We start from the raw sequence: 18,735 nt of genomic DNA on the forward strand, positions 1-18,735 counted from the left end.
CAACAGATTTGACGCGAAAAACACAAAAAATCAATAATGTTTCCACACAAATTATTTTATCGATTTCTCTTTTACATGTATAACAAACGAATAATATAACACATTACTGATTATCCAGGTGGTTCCATTTTGTATTAAAATAAAATTATGTCAAAAAACGGAAGGACATCTTCTGCTCGATATCTGTCTTTTCCATTGCCTGAAATTGTATAAAATTTGGGTCAAACAGCATCACAAGCACTTACGTTGCAGAATTCTTGAAAAGTGATGAATCCGTCTCCGTCTCTATCAGCTTCACGCATTGTTCTGTCCGCAATTGAGTTTACTTGATCTTTTGGAACACCTACTCCGATCATCATCTGAATTTTTGGGTTCGCATTGGAAAAGGTCAATGGAAGCAGTTTTGCGCGTCAAATATGGTGCATTGAGTGTGTAAATTCAAATTCTGCATATAGTAATCTCAATGCACTAGATTTGACCCACAAAATGCAACTTTGCGCGTCAATTATGGTGGATTATGTCCGTGCTTGCAACTATGCAACACCATCCCTAATACGCCAAATTCCACGCGCAAAAGTTCAAAGTATACCGCAAGAATATCCTGAAACTCGTCCTTTGTAATGGTTCCACTTTTATTCAAATCGTACATCGTAAACGCGACTGGAACAAAGAAAAATTTGCATTGAATTCGAAAAACTACTCACATCTCAATTTTGCCTCTCTGCTATTCCATGGATGCGGCTTGTTTTTGTTGATCGGGCGGAAATGGCTCAGAACTTTTACAAAATCTTTGAAGTACACTTTGCGGCGTTCCAAGACTCTGAAAATGCAGGAAACTGAGTAATTTTTGAGTAAGTATGCTTAGAAAAATGTGCGCGTCAGGTATGATGCAAAGTTGCGGACTTTTCGTACTTGATACACCAAATTTGACGCGCAAATCTCACAGAAAATTCGAATTAGCGCTGTGGGCTTGATACATCATATTTGACGCGCTAATCTCACAGAATATCAAAATTTGCTCGTCAAATCGGGTGTGTTGCTGTCGCGGACTTAATGCACCATATTTGACGCGCAAATCTCACAGAAAATCTGGATTTGCGCGTTAAATCAGGTGCATTGGTGTTACGGACTCGAGGCATTATATTATACGCGCAAATTTTGTAGAGCATTGAAATTTGCGCGTCAAATCTGATGCATCGGTGTTGTGTACTTGATGCACCATATTTGACGCGCAAACTTCGTAGAGAGTTGAAATTTGCGCGTCAAGTCCGGTGTATTGGTGTTGCGGACTCAATGCAACATGTTTAACGCGCAAATCTCACAGAAAATCTGAATATGGGCGTCAAATTTGGTGTATTGATGTGTCCGGAATCAAGGCATCATATATGACGCGCAATTTTCAAGGCGTTTCCAGGAAGTCTGTAGTTTTTGGCCTCAATTAGGGGAGTTTAAGGTCAATTGGCCCAGAGCAACAAAGCCTATTGTCCCGGAGCCATTGTCAAAAAAGAGCACTTAGTAATTTTGCTAGTAGAGGCTACAACTCAATTTTTTCCCCTCTTATTGCAGTTTTTTTTTTCAGAATTTCCAGAATTTCCAGAGCACAACACGCAATCCCCTTGCCGCCGCCGAGCCATTTATTTCTTTTTGTTTCCAGAAGAATTTTCCCCTTATTTTTCTTCTTTTTTTTCTCCAAACTAATTGATCGCCCCCCCCCCCCCCCCCCCCCCTCTTCTTCCCCTCTCTCTGAGTAGTCTGTGTGCTCCAAAATGAGATTAAGCTGGGTTTTTTGGGGAGTTTTTTTTGTTTCTTTTAATTCTAATTTTATTTTATTTTATTTTGTTTCTCTCTTTTTAACCAAAAAGTTCTTCTCCCTCCAGAGCCGAAAATTCCCACGAAAAGTGTAAATCTTGAGGGGATGACAGCTGCTGCTCGCCGAGCACACCAGTCACTCCTCTTCACAACTTTTTGCCTCTTTTCCAGTCGTTTAACAGGTTGTTACTTCTGAGTTTTACCTACTTTTCGCCTTGATTTTAGCTGAAAATTGAAAATTTCAGGGAGTTTCAAGATTGAAAAATGAATTTTTATTCTTTGGTTCAAGGTTAGGCTTAGGGTTAGGGCTTAGGCTTAGACTTACGCTTAGGATTAGGCTTAGGATTCGGCTTAGGCTTAAGCTTAAACTTAGGCTTAGGCTTAGGCTTAGGCTTAGGCTTAAGCCTAGGCTTAAGCTTAGGCTTAGGGCTTAAACTTAGGCTCAAGCTTGGGCTTAGGGCATATGCTTAGATTTTGGCTTAGGCTTAGGCTTAGAATTCCAGATTCAAGTGACTTTTTGTGATTTTTAAGCTTGAATTTTTTGCAATTGTTTGGAATTTTTTCTGTAGATTTTAAGCCTAAAATTAGAATTTGCAATAAATTTTAAGCCGAATATTAAAAAAAAACTGTAACTTTTAACCTACAAGAATACGGATTTTTAGTGATTTTTAAGGTAGAAAAATAGAAAATAGAATTTCTCAGTATTTTTCAGGCTAAAAACTTAATAACTTTAATTTTTATAAATTTTATGCTAGAAAATCAAAGTTTTCGAAAAATGGTGCAATTTTAAAGCATGGTGCATTGAAGGAATTTAGCTTGGAAACGCATAATTTGACGCGCAAATGTGCTAGAAAAGACAGACTTTTAGCTGAAAAAGGAGCAAAAGTGGCTTCTGGGCTCGGGAAGAATTGAAAATTGGAAGAATTGAAAATTTCCGGCAAATCGTTAAATCGCCGGATTTTAAATATCCGGCAAATTCGATTTTCCCATTTTTTCCGATTAAAAACCAATCAATCTTCAAATTCCCGCATTTTGTCATTGGAGCGTATTTGTTTCAAATAAAATTTATAGTTTGTGACTTATTTTTCGCGTAATAAAATAATAAAATAGTAAAATTCCTGCGGTCAAAACTTCCAGACGTCATCATAAAAATGACAAATTTCTGAGCATCTAGCTGCTGATAATCCTAAACATATTATTAATTCAACACCCCCTCCCTCCACAACTTTTTCCCGTCTTCCTCATATTTTCTTCAAATTCCCTAAAAAGGTTTCATTTTTTTTAATCCTAGTTCATTTAAAGATCATAAAATTCTGCCCTCAGAAAATGCGCTCCAATATTAAAAATTCAAAAAAGTCAATAAAAATCCGATTTCATTACGGACTTAATTCACTATATATGACGCGCAAATCTAACGATGCTCCTATGATGCACCATGTTTGCACGCCAAATCTGGTGCATAGGCTCCACGTACCCAATACATCATATTTAACGCGCAAATTGGCAACGGTCAACTCTAAAAAATAGATGTAATCAAAAGCTTTTGACTTTTAGCTAAGCCGAGCTAAGCCCAGTCGCCGAATAAAAAAACGTATTGAGCAAAAGCAGCAGCAGCAGGAGCCAAAAATATTGTCTGTTCATTTCTTCGTTTCCCTCCCTCCGTTCAGGCAGAGAGTTATCCTCATCTTCTTCTCTTTTTTCTTCTTTACTCTATCATATTATTCCGACCAGATTGTTGGCGGCGGCTGTTCATTCTCTTTTTATTCCTATTTCTCTCATTACATATATTTCCCCCCACTCCCACTATTATCTTCATATTCTTCCAGTTTTTTTCTTCTTAATTTTTGGAAATTGACTTACTCTGCGTCGGCGAAGAATGCGTCGATGATCCGGTCTCCGAGAGGATTTTGTTTCAGCTCGGCGATTGACTGAAAGAAATTCAATTTTTTTAGCGCGTCAAATATGGTGCATTGAATCCGCAATATGAAATAGTGCAGAAAATTATGTCATACATCATATTTGACTCGCAAATTTGCTCCAGTATAAAGTTTGCGCGTCAAATATGGGGTATTGCATACTTTTGGGCGTTACGACTTAAAACACCATATCTGACGCGCAAAACACCTTTTTTCTGTGTAATATGTACATTTGCGCGTCAAATATGGTGTATTGCGTGCTTTTGCAAACTAACGGGAAGTCAGAAAGTCCCATTTCGCTTTGATCTTCAAAAAATGCGGGAGTTGAGGCGCAGAGAGCGTTCTGACGTCACAATTTTTCTGTTAGAAAATTCCCGCATTTTTTGTAGATCAAACCGCAATGAGACAGCCTGACACCGCGTGCGAACTACACCATATTTGACGCGCAAATTTATATTTATTCTCACCTGAAAATCTCCTTTTGTGAGGAAATACTCATTTGTAGTCTTATCCCTGTGAGTTGCCAGCGAGATGAATCTTCCGTACAGTTTCAGAATTCCACCGCGAGACACTGAAATTTAAAAGATCATGATTTTATCATTAGAGCGCACTTGCTAATCAAAATTTTATCTCTAGAGCGCACTTGCCATCGTTGCCGAAATTTAATTTTCTAATTTTTCTCATTAGAGCGCGCATGCTCAGTTAGTTCATGAATAATATTATACCCTAAATTTTGCGCGCGCTTACCTTTTGCGGCTAATCGGAAAATTTTAATTTTTGTAGTTTTTTCACTAGAGCGCACTTACAACTTTTTAACAGCGGGAAATTCAAAATTTTTGGTAATTTTCATTAGAGCGCACATGCTCAATGAGAAAATTCAAATTTAAAGTGTTCTGTTACACAAAACAGTGGGTTTTCATTGTTTTATCACTAGAGCGCATTTGCAATCGTCGCCGAATTTGAATTTTTGGCGAACATAGTGTAGTGAAGTTTGAGCTCTTTTTCTTGACAAAAAGGAGCAAAAAAGGTGCTGCCAAAAAGTGGGAAGAGAGTCGAAAATAAATTTATTGGAAGAAAAAAAGTGGGGGCCCTCCTGACTCCACGTTGTTTCACTTTTTCTCTTTTTTTTCGCCTTCTTCTTTTTTTTTCATGAATAAATATGAGATGAGGGGGTATGTAGGTGCCCTTACCTCGTTTTCCTAACTTTTTTTATTTTCAAATTGATACTTTTTTCAGATAAAGAGAAATAAGAAAAAAACTCACATCCACTCTCAATGCTCAAGTGTTCGAGCTCGTGCTCTGGAATTTGAGACGAATTTTGGCCCATTCTGTAGATTTGGTTTTTGAAAAGATTAGATGTGAAAAGGTAAGAAAATAGAAAAAGTTGGAGGGAAAAAAAGTTATTTTTGTCAATGTTTTTTTTTTAATTAAAACTATTTTCCATTTTTTCCAAGAAAAGTAATACTAAAAATGTATTTTTTCTGAAATTTTCCCCGAAAATCTGTTTAGGCAGGCGTAGGTCGCCTTGGACTCAGGCAGGCAAGTTTTGTGTTGTAAAATCGGCACCTTTCACCAATGCACTATTAAGAAAAAAAAATCACGGGAAGCAAAGAGCAACAGCAAAAAAAAAAGAGAAAAAAAATGTCAAAAGTGAAAAATGAAATTTCCTTTTTTTTCCAATTTTTTCTTCGTTACGAAAGAAGTCACAATTGAGGAGAGAGAACGGAAATTTGACGTAAATTCGTTTTTTGCAGAAATGCCACGTAACTGCTATCCATTATGCGCAGAGAAACGAGATTTTATGGAGGTAAGTTTTTTTTTTTTGGAAAACAAAAAATCTTTAACTTCTATTTTCAAAGTTACTTTTGTCCAAAAAAATTTGAAATATTCCACAAAATTTCGGTTATCGATGACAAAATTGCCGAAAAATCATCGATGCACCATGTTTTTTTTACAAACATTCCTTGCCATTTTAACAGTTTTTGTCGAAAATTCAATAAATTCTGCGAAAAAAATGTTTTTAATTGCAAAATTTGTTAAAGAAAACCAATAAAAAAATGACTTTTCTGAAGAAAAGTCTAAAAAATTGTCGATGCACCATGTTTTCAACATAACTGTTTATAACAAAATCTTGACAGAAACAACAAAAATTCGCTAAAAATTCTAATATGAGAAATTCGTCGATGCACCATGATTGAAAATGATTTTACTGCCAGAAAACATTTTAAAAAATTCGCGAAAAATGCTAATTAGCAAAATTCGTGAATACATCATGATTAGAAATGCTTTCTGAAACATATTTCTTGGAAATTTAAGATTTTTTTTTACAAAAATTGGTTTTTTGCCACAAAACGCATCGAAAACGGAAATAGAAAGAGAATTGCGTACATTTTCACGCGTGGCAGAATAGAGGACAGACATGTGGAAATGATAATAAATGATAAAAATGGAGAAAATTTGATAAGAAAGTTTAGTTTTATTGGCTCGCCGAGCTTGAACCATGGCTCTCTATGTGTGTGTCGGCAAGTCTTTGTGAAGTCAATGTATCACATTTCATTCTATATTCGGTCATTTTGAGAAAGTCATGGGAAAAATGAAAAAAAAACTTGGTTTTTTGAGGAAAGAACAAACAAAATTATTGCATGCATTTTTGTGGGAATCGATAATATTGACGGAAGGAAAGCGGAAAAAATACAAGAAGGAAAATTTCGAAACTGGCAATAAAAAGATTTTATTGACCATTTAATGCATTATACCGAAAAAAATTTTTGAACCAATTTTCGAGCATTTTTTGTTATACTTTCTGTGATTTTTAGCAACTTTTACATTAAAAATAAGTTTTTAAAATGTATTTAAAGTTAAAAAGTAAATTTTTCATTTATTTTAAATGATTATTACAATATGGATTTTTTTCCCGAGAAAGCAATTTAAAATATTGTTTTTTTTTAAATAGGCAAGTTTTTAAAACTAGAATTTCGAATTTTTTGCAAAAAACTGTAGGAAAATCCTATGAAACATATCATGGTGCATCGATAAAAATTTGAGTTTTTTTTGGTTTTCTTATTTCGAATTTTTCGAATTTTTGAAAAATAGGTCGAACATGGTGCATCGATATTTTGCCGGCATAAAAATTATTCAAATTAAAGAAACCAATTTTAAAAATTCGAAAATGTTGAAAATCAGCAAAATTCCAAAAAAAAAATTTTGCAAGACATTGCTCGAAAGCAATGGTGCATCGAAGAAAATTAATTAAATATAATACTTATTAATTGAGATTTCTAAGCGTTAAAACGGATTTTTATTTTTATTTTTTTTTAGAGAAATACACCTAAAAACTGTCTGTTTTCTGGCAAAAATTCCGGAAAAAAGGCCCGTAAAAAATTTAATATTTTCAGCACAATCCTGCGCAAAATGGGACAGATTTCTATCGAGAATACGATCCGATGGTCGGCATCGGCACCGCCGCCGTTTTAGCGTTATTTTTCTTCACAATTACGATAAATGGGTTAGTTTTTTGAAGTCTATGTCCAAAATTTTGAAAAAAATCCAAAATCGATTTTCTGGGAAAAAATTTAAAGTTTCGACCAACATTTTTGGATAAAAATTCAAAATTGTTTTTAAAAGAAACCTTTAAAATTTCAAAAAAAAACTAGAAACTCCATAAAAAGTTTCTAAAGACCGGTTTTGATTTAAGAACTTCAAATAATGGAACATGTTTCGATAGAAAATCCCAAAATTTCTAAAAATGTTAATTTTTGCAGGTGTATTCGATGCGCGGTTCGAAAGTACAAAATGCACAAATTCTACAAAGAGATTCGAAAAGCCGAGGCGGATAATCAGAAAAAACTATGTGATAACGTTTAATATTTTCCTGAATTTATTTCTCATTTGACCAACAATTTCGGACGGGTTTTTTACACGAAAAATGTACCGAGGAAAAATGAATTTTCTACCCATTTTCTATGTTTTTTTTTTCTATATTATCGGACCACTAAACTCTGAGAATGCGTATTTCACAACATATTTGACGCGCAAAATATCTCGTAGCGAAAGCTACAGTAATCCTTTAAATGACTACTGTAGTGCTTGTGTCGATTTACGGGTTCTATTATATATACATCGATATTATATTTTCCGTCGTTACTTCGTATTATTTTCTCATTTTTTGCTTAATTTTAATATTCTTTCGATAAAAAATGATTTTAATCAATTTCGAAAATCGAGCCCGTAAATTGACACAATCGCTACAGTAGTCTTTTCAAGGATTACTGTAGTTTTCGCTACGAGATATTTTGCGCGTCAGATGTGTTGTGCAATACGCACTCTCAGAATCAGACTGTCAATAATTATTGAAAGAGAAATTTCTAGTTTTTTGAAAAAAATCTAGAATTTTGAATTTTTTGTCCAGACGAAAAAATTCAAATTCTTGAAATTTTTTTTTTAATTCTATAATTTTTCCAAATTTTTGTGAAAAAATTTCCCACACTTTAGATTTTTTCTTTAATTTTGAAAAAGAATAATACAACAATTTTTTTTTGAAATTCTTAGTTTTCGAAAAAAAAATTGAAAATAAACCACAATTTTTTCTTGAAGCTCTTATTTTCATCAAAAAAATTAGTTTAAAAAAAAGCAAAATTTTTTAAAAAATTCGAACAATTTACATTTTTTCTATTTATCTAAATTTTGAAAAAAAATTAATTTTTAAAAATTTGAAAAAACAAATAGAAAATTGACAAAAAATTCAATTTTGAGGAAATATTCAAATTTTTTTTTTTTTAATTCTTGATAAAAAGTCAAATTTTGATATTATTTTTTTTTAATTCAAATTTTCGAAAAAAAAATCCATTTTTAGGCCAATTTTTCATGAAAAAGAGAAAAAATGTACCGAGGAAAAATGAATTTTCTGCATATTTTATACCTATTTTCTCTCCTTTTTTCGGTGAGAAAAACGTCATTTTGATCTTCCGGCGGGGGTACAGAGAAGGAGAAAACAATAATAATTCTTTGAACTTTCAAAACACGGGGACGGGGTTTAGTACGTTCATACGATTGACTCGGAGGCTGGGACGCCGGGGGGTACAATTGACACAAAAAATAAAATAATAAAATTGAAATTCGTGCTGGCTAGTGGCTAGTGTTTCTCTGTGGAAAATGCAAATAAACGGGGGGAACAGAAAAAAACCGCGAAAAAAATCTATAGACCGGCGAAAATGAAAAAGTGCAGTGAAATCTGAAAATTTGCTCGTTTAGACTAAAAATGGCTCAAAAATCATCAAAATTTGAGATTTTTAGCGAAAAAAAGACTTTTTCAATACAAAAAATTGGTATTTTTGGGCCATTTCTAGCTTAAAAAATGGATTTTTAAACAAGCAAATTTCTCAGATTTCGGTGCTCCAAGTCAGAGCACAAAAAGAGCACAAAAATTTAATTTAATCTACAAGGCTTCTAGATCGACGTGGCGAATATCCGGATGCTTTTTCGTGATTTCTCCTTCGATTCGATCAATTTCATCGCCGAGCCGATCGATCACCTTCTCGCCGTGATTTTCCATGAATACTACCAACTGATCTTCGGTGTCGATTTTTTTAACCTCCTGGAAAAAAAATCAATTTTCCAGATTTTTTAGGGGAAAAATTGGAGTTTTTTCAACTTTTCAGTTCAAATTTTTTCCAAAAAAAAATTCCAAAATTTCCAACAAAAATTCCAAATTTTTCAAAAAAAAACGTTTTTTTTGTTGAAAATTTGGCCTTTTTTGGAAAATTTGATTTTTTTGGAAAAATTTGACTTTTTATTGGAAATTTGGACTTTTTTTTTTTGAGAAATTTGGTTTTTTTTTTTCATAAAAAATTCTTTTTTTTTTGGAAAAAATTGGATTTTTTCTGAAAATTTGGACTTTTTATTGGAAAATTTTGGATTTGATTTTTGGAAAATCTTACTTTTTTGAAAAAATTAGAACTTTTTTTTGAAAAAATTGGGACTTTTTTGGAAAATTAGATTTTTTTTCTAGAAATTAGAAGTGTTGTTGGAAAATTTGGATATTTTTTCAAAAAATTTTGACTTTTTTTGGAAAAATTAGGCTTTTTTTCTGAAAAATTTGTATTTTTTTTTGGAAATTTTTCATTTTTTTTTTTGGAAGTTCTGGATTTTTTTTTGGAAATTTTGGGTTTTTTTTCTGAAAATTTGGAATTTTTATTAGAAATTTGATTTTTTAAATGTAAATTAGGACTTTTTTCTGAAAATTTAAAATTTTTATTAAAAAAATTTGTCTTTTTTTAATTTGGAATTGTTTTAACAGGAAACCCACATTCAAAAGAGCTGGCAAATGAACACCTTCTTGCAAATAAGCTCTCGTAATCATTCTTCCATCAAAATCGAGTTCCGCTTTGAATCTACTCTGTTCGACGCCCAAACATGTCGCTTTCACGTCGTGAACTGATCTGAAAAAGTTAAATTTCAAAAAATACAATTTTTATTTTCAAATTGTTCATTCAAAGTTAAATATTTGTTTAAAGGTGGTGCATTCGAATTTTTATAGCTTTATTCGACTCAAAATTGCCTGAAAACCCCGAATTTCATAATAAAATTTCTTAAAAACTTCTCCAAAAAGAAATTATGACGGCTCAAAAAATGGCCTAAAATTAGTGAAAATTTGAAATTTGACCGACTTGTCAAGCGGCTGAAAACAATTTTTTTGAAATCACCGTCAAATTTTGAGTATATAATGTAATTATCTTGCGTTTTCAACTCGATTTAGGTATTTTAAAGTCGATGGACGATTTGGCAAAATTAAAAAAAAAATCTCACCGTCCATCGACTTTGAAATACCTAAATCGAGTTGAAAACGCAAGATAATTACATTTTATACTCAAAATTTGACGATAATTTCAAAAAAATTGTTTTCAGCCGCTTGCCAAGTAGATCAAATTTCAAATTTTTAACTAATTTTAGGCCATTTTTTGAGCCGTCATAACATTTTTTTGAGGAGTTTTCAAGAAATTTCATTATGAAATTCGATGTTTTCAGACAATTTCGAGTCTAATAAACCAATAAAAATTCGACTACACCACTTTTAAAATACATAAATACATGTATTTTACTGAGCATTTTTTTCCAACTTCTACGACTTTAAAGGCGCGCGCATTTTCGACTGTAATACAGTTGTGACGTCATAAATGTATTCAAATACATTTTGCAGCATTACTTGAATCACCGCATAAGATGTTTATCCTATTTTCTTGAAAAAAAATTTCCAGTGAAAGTGTGTGAAAACCCTAACCTAATCATCGGATCATTATTGAGTCGTGCCACAATATCATCAGTTATTCTCTGTGGAAGACTTCGACCGACAAGATGTGCTGCGTTTGTTCGAATAATGAATGAGGCGACCGTTCCTGAAAAATAATTGTAAATTAGGAGTTATTTGGGAGAAGTTTTCAAATTTTTCCAGATTTTCGGAAATGTTGAATTTGTGGGAAAATTCCGATAATTGAATTTTTTTTAAAAGTAATTTTTTGTCTACTTTTCCAATTTTTTTTGAGACTTTTCATATTTTCACATAAACTCCTTGTTTTTTCTACAATTTCTAAAGATTGTAATGTTTGAAGATTATAAGATTATATAAGGAAAAGTCTTCAATAAATAGCCAAGAGACTGGAAATTTTAAAAAACTTGTGTAAAAAATCAAAAATGTTCGAGAGAACAGCAAAAAAATCTAAATATTTCAATTTTGGGGAAAATTTAAATTTTCAAATAATTTTCACATAAATTTAAAATCAGTATATTTCTGATAAATCCAAAGTTTTAAGTCTTTCTTTCCGAACATTTTTCAAAATAATTTTTTTGTAATTTTTTTTTTGAGTTTTTCGAATAAATTACAACTTTTGAATAATTTCCTGTTTTTTGTTTAAGACTCTTCTTTTTTTTCACATAAAAATTGTAATTTTCGTATATTTTTCTACAATTTTTCCAGCTTTTCGATTTTTTTAAACTCGAAAAACAAAAAAATTATTCTGTTTTTTCGATGTGTGGATAAAAAGTAAATTTTTCTACGGTTTTTTTCCGGTTTTCGATATTTCACAAAAAAAAAGTTTAAGTAAAATTTTTTGAAATTTCTAGAATTTCCAATAACTGTTTTTGATATTGTAAATAATTTTGAATAAAAACCATAGTAATTTTATTTAAAGTTTAAAAATTTCACATGAAAATTAAAAATTTTTAAAAATAAAAAAAAAAGAATTTTTTATTGGGTGAATTTTTTCTAGTTTTTCAATGTTTTTTTTTGAAATTCTAATTTTTCACTAGTTCAGATCAATTTTCTATTTTTTGATAGGTATTTCTTAATTTTTCCGATTTTTTCGATTTTCTTAAATAAAATTTCTTGGAAAATTTTCAGAAATTTCAGATTTCTTCAAAAGCCTCTCTAGCTACCTAACAGCGCTCCAATGACAATAGATCCACAACAATCCGGAATTGGTGAGTTAAGGAATGACGAAAGTGAAATGGCACAAAGAGCAATTCCGACCTGAAACGAGAAATTAACTGATATCATTTCTATTTTGACCCCAGACGCCAGTGACGTCATTGGTCTTTTTTAGAGAGAAAAATTGGAAAAAAAAACACGAACTCCTGTAACGGCGGCAGTGTCTTCAAGTAGAACAACATTTAGGGATGGATCAGCAGATGTTCGTACTGTAATTTTGTAATTGATTTTAGGAATAACAACGATGTTCCGATAATCCGCTAGAGAATTGGATTTAAAGGGACATGATGCACCTTTAAATTTGAGGAAAAATCGGTTTTTTCGATTTTTTTTTTGAAATATTGGGTATTTTTCAAAATTAAAAAAAAATTATCTAATTGGCAACAATTTTTGGATACACTAAAAATGTTTTTTTTTTCTTCAAAAAATCCACTTTTTAGACAGGAAATTTGATTTTTCTCACTAAGTTTAACGGAAAAATTAAATTTTGCAAGTTTTAACACGCTAGGAATTTTTTCAACAAATTTTCGGTAAAAAATTTTGACTTTTCAAATTTTTTGAAATGAGAAAAGTACATTTTTAAAATTTAAAAAATTATTTTAACTTTAAAAACTGAATTTTCTCATTAGATTTGTTAAAATTATCTGAAAAATTCAATTTTCCCGCTATGTTTTGTGAAAAAATAAAATTTTTCGCTAAAAAACTATAAAAATTTAAGTTTTTTCATTAAACAAATTGGAAAAAGAAAATTTTAAACTTTTCGCGAAAATAATTTTTTAAATTGAATTTTCCCGCTAAAATTGGTGAAAAAAATTTAAAAAAAAAACAATTTTAAATAATTCGAAAAAATCAAACAAATTCTTTTTTTTTTTGCTAAAAACCTTTGAAAATTCAATTTTTGTAAAATAATTTGAAAAAATCAACTTTTTCGCTAAATATTTTATGAAATTCAGTTTTATCGCAAAAAAACCCATTTAAAAATCAGTTTTTTTCGTTAAAAATCGAAAAATTCAAATTTTAAAATTCAATTCTTCCGCTAAAAACGTTTTAAAAATACAAATTTTTCATGAAATAATTTAAAAAATTCAATTTTTTTCGCAGAAATAGCAATTTTTACCATAATTCCAAATGCTGATATTGGCTTTTTTGGCTTTTGCGAAAACTTCTCGATAAGCTGTAATTGCAGATGTTCCTTGGAAGCATAGTGACATGAAAAGTGCATAATAAGCCTGAAAAAAAAAATGGATTTTTGGTGATAAAAACTGCAAAAAATGCAATATTTCATACATAAGTCAATGGTTCAAGTGGTTCTGGATGTAAAAGTCCACTTATTCCATGATACATTGATAATCCACATCCAAATGCCATAATTCCACATCCAGAAATCAATGACGTCACGTATCGCATGTTTCCTGAAAATAGTTGGAGATATTTTATGCAAAAAAAATTTTTTTGTGAATTTTTAACAAATATTTGAAAAATATGTTTTTTTTTGTCAAAATCTTTACAAAAATTAATTTCATTTTTTAAAAAACTTTCTAATTTTTTTTTTTAATTTGGCGTTTTAAACATTTTCAAATTGAAAATTTCAATTTCAAAAAACCTTTTTTTCTGTTAAAATTACTTTTTAAAAAATCAATTTTTTGAAAATTTGGTTATTTTCTTCAAATTAATAAATAATTTCAATTTCGAAAAAGTAATTTTTTTTGTTAAAATTGTTTTTAAAAGCAATTTTTCTGTGAAATATTCCAAAAAAAATTTTTTAGAATAAAAACTGTCTGAATTTTTGAAAAAACAATTTTTTAAAACATTTTTCACAATAAGTTTGTTAATAATTTGAATATTATGTATATATATATATATATATATATATATATATATATATATATATATAAAACGCTATTTTCTGTAAAAATTTTATTTAAAAATTCCGAAAAAAAAACAATTTTTTTCTTTGGAAAATTTGAACAAAAATTCAATTTTTTCAATTAAAAAATCCAAAAAATCAAATTTCCTGCTACAAATTTTGATTTTTTTAAAATAAATCAATTTTACTGTTAATATTTCAAGAAAATTTTTTATTACTTTCTATCGAAATTCTCAAAAATTAATTTTTTTTAATACTTAGAATTTCCAAAAAAAAAAATTTTTTTTTTAAATATCAATGAATCTGATTTTCAACCGTTTTTTTAAATTAAAACTGCCAAAAATTTTGGAAATGTGAAATTTTAATGAATTTCATCGAAAAAAAATTTTTTTTTTTTGGATTTTTCCGCTTATTATACCGTTTCTCAGAGCATTTTTTTTTTAGAAAAAAGTAATTATTTTCTGTTTTTTTTTATTTTTAAAATTTTCTATTTTTTCCCACAAAGGAATAGTGTAATCTTTTTTTTTTTTGATTTTCATTCTGTCAAAAATTCCAAAAAAAAATTCCAAAATTATTTTTCAACCTCAAATTTGACGTTTTTCAGGGCGTTTTTCGAGAAAAAATGTTTTTTTTTCAGTTGTTCACTGCAATTTTTTCCTCGCGAGGGACGAGGAAAAGTGGTTTCTAGGCCATGGCAGAGGGGCCGACAAGTTTTAACGACCATTTATCTTGCTTTGTTTTCCGCCTGTTTTCTTTCGTTTTTCACAGCTTTTTCCCGTTTTTTCTTATTAAAACTGATAAATAAATATTTTTTGCTAATGCTAAAACAATTTCCAAGTGAAAAAATCATGTATTCAGTGGGCAAGCAGCGGTGAAAGTGGGCATTGTAATATGATGGATTACGGGAATACAAAACCTAAACTTTTTCTGAAACATGATACATATGATGCTTAGATGCTGAAATTACCTGATTTTCATAACGAGACCGCTGAAAAAGTTTTGAGGTTTTCAAAATTCAACTTTTTGTGCGAAAATCTCGACTTTTTCACCAAAAAAGTTGAACTTTGGAAACCTCAAAACTTTTTCAGCGGTCTCGTTATGAAAATCAGGTAGTCTCAGCATTTAAGCAGCATATGTATCATGTTTCAGAAAAAGTTTAGGTTTTGTATTCCCGTAATCCATCATATTGCATTGACCACTTTCACCGCTGCTTGCCCACTGAATACATGATTTTTTTACTTGGAAATTGTTTTAGCATCTGCAAATAATATTTGTTTATCAGTTTTAATAAGAAAAAACGAAAAAAATCGATGAAAAACAAAAGAAAACAGGCGGAAAACAAAGCAAGATAAATGGCCGATGATACTTGTCGGCCCCTCGGCCATGGCCTAGAAACCACTTTTCCTCGTCCCTCGTGAGGAAAAAGTTGCAGTGTTGTTTTCAAGTTTTAAACTCAAAATTAAAGGTTTTTTTTTCTAAAATTTCCTACATACCATATCCATAAGGGAACAGTAAATCGGGATTTTTAGCCGAATATCGTATTCCGAGTAGAAGAATTAATTGATTACATGTATCCATTGCACTATGAATTGCTTCTGCGAATAGTGACTTTGATCCTGTCAGATATGCTGCAGTGAACTGAAAAAATCAATAAGTTTTGATTTTTTTTTTCAAATTTTTTTATTGTTAAAAAGTAATTTTTTTCGTGAAAAATCTATGAAAAAACCTGAATTTTTCGGAAAATTTTTATGCAAAATCTTCCAATAAATGGGCGGAGCTTTCACGAGTGGAATTTTCATTACCGGAGACGCGAATCTACGGTACTTTTAACCAATATTTGGGGGCGGGGCCTAGTTTTTGGGGATTTCTGTGTCCGGAGACGGAAATTCAGAAGAAAAAAAAACGAATTCAGTGCTCAAATGACAAAGAATCAGTAAAATCGAATCGCAAGCCAAAATATGGGCGGGGCCTATTTCTGGGATTTTTGTCCTCGGAGATGCGAATCCACGAAAAAATGTATTTCGAAAACAAGATTGTGGCTCCGCCCATTTATTGGTTTGTGTTTTAACGAAATTCAAATTTCAGAGCTAAAATAACTGAGAATTAGTGAAATCAAAAACCAAGAAATGGGCGGAGTCTATTTTGGGAATTTTGTTCCCGGAGATGCGGATTCCCGAAATCTTTTTTTTTTTTTTGGAATTCTGGAATTTTTGTGGTCAAAGTTTGAAATGTAGGGCTAATACCGAAAAATTCAGTAAATCCGCAAGCCATTATATGGGCGGGGCCTACTAGGTTCTGCGGATTCTGGTTACTGGAGATACGGATCCTCGGAAAAACCAGGGGTTTTCCTGGAATTTTTGAGATGAAATTTTACGGTATCATATATTTTTGTGAAACCGCAAGCCAAGAAGTGGGCGGAGCCAATTTATGGGGATTTTCGTTCCCGGAGACGCAGATTCCCGAGAAAAATTAATTTTAGTAGAATTTAGGTCGAAAATTAGGTTTTGATAGCCAATTTAATAGGATTTTTCTTCTTTTTTTTCCAAATTTTCACGCTAAATTTGCATTTTACGTGTAGAATTGCCGAAAAAATTCAATTTTTGCGGGTTTTTGAGCTAAAATTGTCGGATTTTTGCTTAAAACCACAGATTTTTATCACCTTCATAGCCATATCACAAAGATTAAGTGTGAATGCGATAGCGACAACACGATCGGCTCCCTTATGCTGATTAGTCGTCTCAACTCTCATCCGCATCCGCATCCGTTCGGCGTCAGTCAACTCTTTTCTCATTGCAACGAGCGGACGGCGATGAGCTTCAAGTGCTTCTGTACTTCCATGAACTTTTAGAGCTTTATGATAAACTTCTGTAAGTGTATACAGTTGATGATTGCTTTTTCCGTGATGTGTCAAGCTGAGCACGGGTTTGGAGTGGCTTGGGAGGTCTTCTAGGTCGGATTCTCTGTAAAAATATTGATTTTAGGGGAATTTTTTCAGTCAATTTTCAGTCAATTTTCTTATTTTATAGCATTTAAGCTTACTTTAAGCCAAACTCTGCCATTGCACTGAGTTTATCGATTTTATCATTCTCGTAAGAACGAGATTTCTTCGAAAGCTGTGCTACTTTGAACAATTTTTTTAATTTTCGCTTCGAAATATGCATATCATCGTCTGTGGGTTGATTGGAGGATAGACAGCGGACCATTGAAACCATCAGTATTGGATTCTTTCGGCGGAAAACTGAAAAAAAAAACTGATTTAGAAATTTATTTTTTTGCAAAATATCTTTTAACCTGTATTTACATTCGATATTACTAGCGACATGGGTATCATTTTTGATCTGAAAATTTTGAATTTTAATTTTTAATCTCAAAAAACAAAAAGTAATACGGGCGATTTACTCAGCAGTAAACAAAGTAAATAAATAAAAAATTGTTGGTTTTCCGGGAAATGCAACTGCGCTCCATTGCTACGCGCGAGAGAGTGGAGACGGCAGAGACAATGGAGTTTTTTGCAGAATTTTAATTATTTTAAGCTTAAATTCATAAATTCAGCTGTTTTTTCTTAAATTTTTATTTCAAAATAAGAGGAGTAATATAAAAAAAAGCAATATTTCACAACTGACCGCCCGTGTTCCGCTGTTGATAAGTGTCCGTTGATAAGAATCCGATTAGAAATCTAGAGATTGACACGCTTACCGTATTTTTTGGCCATTTTTGAATGTTTTGCGCTGATTTTAGCATTTATTAATGCGATTTGTTATGTTTTTCTGTTCAAAAAAATGATTTTCCTCTTGAAAATTGGCGTTTTGTCGCAAAAAATGGGGAAAAAAGCTCCCATAGTCCTTCGTAAAGAACAATAGGCTTCCTTATGTGTCATTCACTGTCCGTTCTAGTCAATATTACGAAAAAATGGCAAAATTTGAGAAAAAGCTAAAAAAAAAACCCCCAAAAAACTGCCTTTTTCATCAAAAATTTGCAGAATTTTCTCACTTTTGGCTAGAATTCTTGAATTTTCTCCATTTTTGCTATTTCTTCTCGTTTTTCACATTTAAATCGCCAATTTTAAATCTTAACTGAGAAAAAAATTGGTAAAAACGGTGAAAACTGAAATATTTTTGGTTTTTGAACCATAGGTGTCAAATTTCAGGTAAAAATCCGAAAAATGCTCAAAAATTACCATTAAACCCCCCCCCCCCCCCCCCCCCCAATAAGCCCCGCCCACATAATGGCTTCAATTTTTTTTTGAATTTTTCACCAACTTTTTAGCTAAAAATTTAGTGGAAAAAACCTGAAAAAAAAAACCTCAAAATTTACAATTTTCATTAAAAATTTCATGTTTCCGGTGATAAAAATTTTCACAATAATTTTCAAACCCCGCCCATATAATGCCTTTAATTTTAATTTTTTTTTTTGAATTTTTCACCAACTTTTTAGCTAGAAATTCACTGGCAAAACCCTTAAAAAAACCCTCAAAATTTACCATTTTCATTAAAAATTTCATGTTTCCGGTGATAAAAATTTTCACTAATATTCAAACCCCGCCCATATAATGGCTTTAATTTTAATTTTTTTTTTTGAATTTTTCACCAACTTTTTAGCTAGAAATTCACTGGCAAAACCCTTAAAAAAACCCTCAAAATTTACCATTTTCATTAAAGATTTCA

At 31.2% G+C, this 18,735-nt stretch overlaps 4 protein-coding genes and 1 non-coding gene across 5 annotated transcripts; 3 read left to right on the forward strand and 2 right to left on the reverse strand.

Annotated features, from left to right (window-relative positions):
- Positions 1 to 42: 42 nt before the first annotated feature.
- Positions 43 to 5,055, reverse strand: pbo-1 (EF-hand domain-containing protein). The gene is made up of 7 exons (NM_065200.5): positions 4,989 to 5,055; positions 4,193 to 4,296; positions 3,670 to 3,737; positions 705 to 820; positions 590 to 660; positions 246 to 359; positions 43 to 199 (listed from the first exon to the last, which is right to left on the reverse strand). The coding sequence occupies exons 1-7, from the start codon at positions 5,050 to 5,052 to the stop codon at positions 146 to 148; spliced, it is 591 nt and encodes a 196-aa protein (NP_497601.1). The 5' UTR covers positions 5,053 to 5,055; the 3' UTR covers positions 43 to 145.
- On the forward strand, positions 2,216 to 2,305 carry Y71H2AL.3. The gene has a single exon (NR_052150.1). It is a non-coding gene; the product is annotated as an Unclassified non-coding RNA Y71H2AL.3 (non-coding RNA).
- Y71H2AL.2 (CX domain-containing protein) lies at positions 4,956 to 7,689 on the forward strand. The gene is made up of 4 exons (NM_065201.5): positions 4,956 to 5,091; positions 5,480 to 5,532; positions 7,121 to 7,230; positions 7,487 to 7,689. The coding sequence occupies exons 2-4, from the start codon at positions 5,482 to 5,484 to the stop codon at positions 7,587 to 7,589; spliced, it is 264 nt and encodes an 87-aa protein (NP_497602.3). The 5' UTR covers positions 4,956 to 5,091; positions 5,480 to 5,481; the 3' UTR covers positions 7,590 to 7,689.
- Y71H2AL.4 (uncharacterized protein) lies at positions 5,000 to 5,035 on the forward strand (the record flags this gene model as incomplete). The annotated part of the gene is made up of 1 exon (NM_001361893.1): positions 5,000 to 5,035. The coding sequence occupies one exon, from the start codon at positions 5,000 to 5,002 to the stop codon at positions 5,033 to 5,035; it is 36 nt and encodes an 11-aa protein (NP_001348756.1).
- A 1,062-nt stretch (positions 7,690 to 8,751) lies between the features above and the next one.
- slc-30A9 (Proton-coupled zinc antiporter SLC30A9, mitochondrial) lies at positions 8,752 to 17,409 on the reverse strand. The gene is made up of 11 exons (NM_065202.7): positions 17,363 to 17,409; positions 17,111 to 17,309; positions 16,731 to 17,031; positions 15,565 to 15,709; positions 13,492 to 13,616; positions 13,322 to 13,433; positions 12,349 to 12,413; positions 12,153 to 12,246; positions 11,002 to 11,116; positions 10,030 to 10,162; positions 8,752 to 9,318 (listed from the first exon to the last, which is right to left on the reverse strand). The coding sequence occupies exons 1-11, from the start codon at positions 17,400 to 17,402 to the stop codon at positions 9,160 to 9,162; spliced, it is 1,488 nt and encodes a 495-aa protein (NP_497603.3). The 5' UTR covers positions 17,403 to 17,409; the 3' UTR covers positions 8,752 to 9,159.
- Between the last annotated feature and the right edge of the window lie 1,326 nt (positions 17,410 to 18,735).

This window comes from Caenorhabditis elegans, chromosome III (genome assembly GCF_000002985.6).
Source record: "Caenorhabditis elegans chromosome III".
Lineage (NCBI taxonomy): Eukaryota > Metazoa > Nematoda > Chromadorea > Rhabditida > Rhabditidae > Caenorhabditis > Caenorhabditis elegans.

What these genes read in the sequence shown, in the direction of transcription:
- pbo-1 (NM_065200.5), bottom strand. Translation starts at nt 5,052, where the DNA reads ATGGGCCAAAATTCGTCTCAAATTCCAGAGCACGAGCTCGAACACTTG. An exon ending in GCATTCTTCGCCGACGCAGA is followed by an intron (nt 821 to 3,669) that starts GTAAGTCAATTT and finishes CTGCATTTTCAG; the next exon opens with AGTCTTGGAACGCCGCAAAG. An exon ending in AGTTTCAGGATATTCTTGCG is followed by an intron (nt 360 to 589) that starts GTATACTTTGAA and finishes CCAAAAATTCAG; the next exon opens with ATGATGATCGGAGTAGGTGT.
- Y71H2AL.2 (NM_065201.5), top strand. Translation starts at nt 5,482, where the DNA reads ATGCCACGTAACTGCTATCCATTATGCGCAGAGAAACGAGATTTTATG. An exon ending in AGAAACGAGATTTTATGGAG is followed by an intron (nt 5,533 to 7,120) that starts GTAAGTTTTTTT and finishes TAATATTTTCAG; the next exon opens with CACAATCCTGCGCAAAATGG. An exon ending in TTCACAATTACGATAAATGG is followed by an intron (nt 7,231 to 7,486) that starts GTTAGTTTTTTG and finishes TAATTTTTGCAG; the next exon opens with GTGTATTCGATGCGCGGTTC.
- slc-30A9 (NM_065202.7), bottom strand. Translation starts at nt 17,402, where the DNA reads ATGATACCCATGTCGCTAGTAATATCGAATGTAAATACAG. An exon ending in TTTGTGATATGGCTATGAAG is followed by an intron (nt 15,710 to 16,730) that starts GTGATAAAAATC and finishes TGATTTTTTCAG; the next exon opens with TTCACTGCAGCATATCTGAC. An exon ending in ACACTGCCGCCGTTACAGGA is followed by an intron (nt 12,247 to 12,348) that starts GTTCGTGTTTTT and finishes TTCTCGTTTCAG; the next exon opens with GTCGGAATTGCTCTTTGTGC.